Source organism: Orycteropus afer, unplaced genomic scaffold, assembly GCF_000298275.1.
Source record: "Orycteropus afer afer isolate SDZICR_OR568_19922 unplaced genomic scaffold, OryAfe1.0 scaffold00048, whole genome shotgun sequence".
Classification (NCBI taxonomy): Eukaryota; Metazoa; Chordata; class Mammalia; order Tubulidentata; family Orycteropodidae; genus Orycteropus; species Orycteropus afer.
In genome coordinates this window covers 11,112,034-11,113,480 of record NW_006921635.1, presented here as the reverse complement: position 1 = coordinate 11,113,480, position 1,447 = coordinate 11,112,034, and the positions used below count along the sequence as shown (strand labels likewise).

Sequence of the window (1,447 nt, the reverse complement as noted above, 5' to 3'; positions counted from 1 at the left end):
GGGTCGTTATGAGTCAGGTCCGATTCAATGTCACATAACAACAACAACAACAACATAGGTTCAGGAGCTCTGGTGGTGCAGTGATTAAAGCATTTGGCTAAAAGCCATATGGTCAGTGGTAGAAACCCACTAGCCACTCTGCAGGAGAAAGGTGAGTCAGTGTGCTTCCCTAAAGATTTATAGCCTTGGAAACCCAGTGGGGGTTACTACGAGTCAGAAACAACTTGATGGCAGTGAGTTTGAAATCTGTTAAAGGCCAGGGTGACTTTCCTCTTTGCAGGCCATATGATATCTGTTGCTAGTTCTGAGTTGTGCCATTGTGTAAAAGAAACCCTGAGAATACACAACCAAGTGAGTGAGGCTCCAGTGACAGCCACTGTGGTGTGAAAGAAACCCTGAGAATACACAACCAAGTGAGCGTGTCTCTAATAACACTTCACATATGGACACAGTGGCATGAATTCGTATCATTTTCCTGTGTTACAAATTACCAGTCTCTCGATTACTGTTTTCAACCATTAAAAAATGTAGAAGTTCTTCTTACAGACTGCACCAAAGGTTCCGACTGAAGGTGGTGGGCCCCTTAAACCTCAAAGTTGAGCATCACGCCTGATGCCACATAAATGCCTCATCGACAGTGTCTGTTAAATTTGGAAATGTGTGGTTTATCTCTGAACCAAAAGTGTTCTTCTCCTTTAGGTTTTGATCCGCAGAACAGGCATCCCAATCAGCATGTCCCTGCTGTATTTGACAATTGCCCGGCAGTTGGGAGTCCCCCTGGAACCTGTCAACTTCCCAAGTCACTTCTTACTAAGATGGTGCCAAGGTGCAGAAGGGTAAGTATGTTGTGATTGGTCCCTAGAACTCTTCCCCTGTTGTTAAACATTGAATTAACTGTAACCGAGAAAGAGCTCTGGTGGCACAGTGCCCAAGGCATTTGATTGTTAACCAGAAGGTTGGCGCTTCAAACCCACCACTGCTCCTTGGAAGGAAGACCAGGGCAGTCTATGTCCATAAAGATTTACCACCTCGGAAACCCAGTGGGGGTCACTATGAGTCAGAATGGACTCGATGGCAGTGGGTTTAATTTTGGTTTGTAACCAAGCAGAGGTTAAAAATAGGAGTAGGGTGGTGATGGAACTGCTGCTTTTCTTGACTGCATTAGTACCAGCATCCTGATGGGAATGTTGTACTGGAGTTGTACAAGATGTTAACACTGGGGGGGAACTGGGTGAAGAGAACTCAGGATCTTTTTGTGTATTTTCTTAAAGCTGCATGTGAACCTACAATTTTCTCAAAAGAAAAAGTCCAATTAAAAAAAAATACAGGTCTTCAAGGTCTTACGTGAATCTCAAACTGGCTTTGTTCCAAAGCAGATCAGATTAAGAAGTCTGAAATGTCTGCTTTCCGTTCTTCCATAAAATCACACTCGTTTACTCTCCCCCCC

At 44.1% G+C, this 1,447-nt stretch overlaps 1 protein-coding gene across 1 annotated transcript in view; it reads left to right on the top strand.

Annotated features, from left to right (window-relative positions):
- The window catches only part of FBXO21 (F-box protein 21), a 61,934-nt gene that overhangs the window by 18,067 nt on the left and 42,420 nt on the right, over positions 1 to 1,447 (top strand). Inside the window, exon 7 of the mRNA XM_007938201.2 lies at positions 700 to 836. Coding sequence (XP_007936392.1) covers positions 700 to 836 — 137 coding nt within the window. The remainder of the gene's footprint in view (positions 1 to 699; positions 837 to 1,447) is intronic.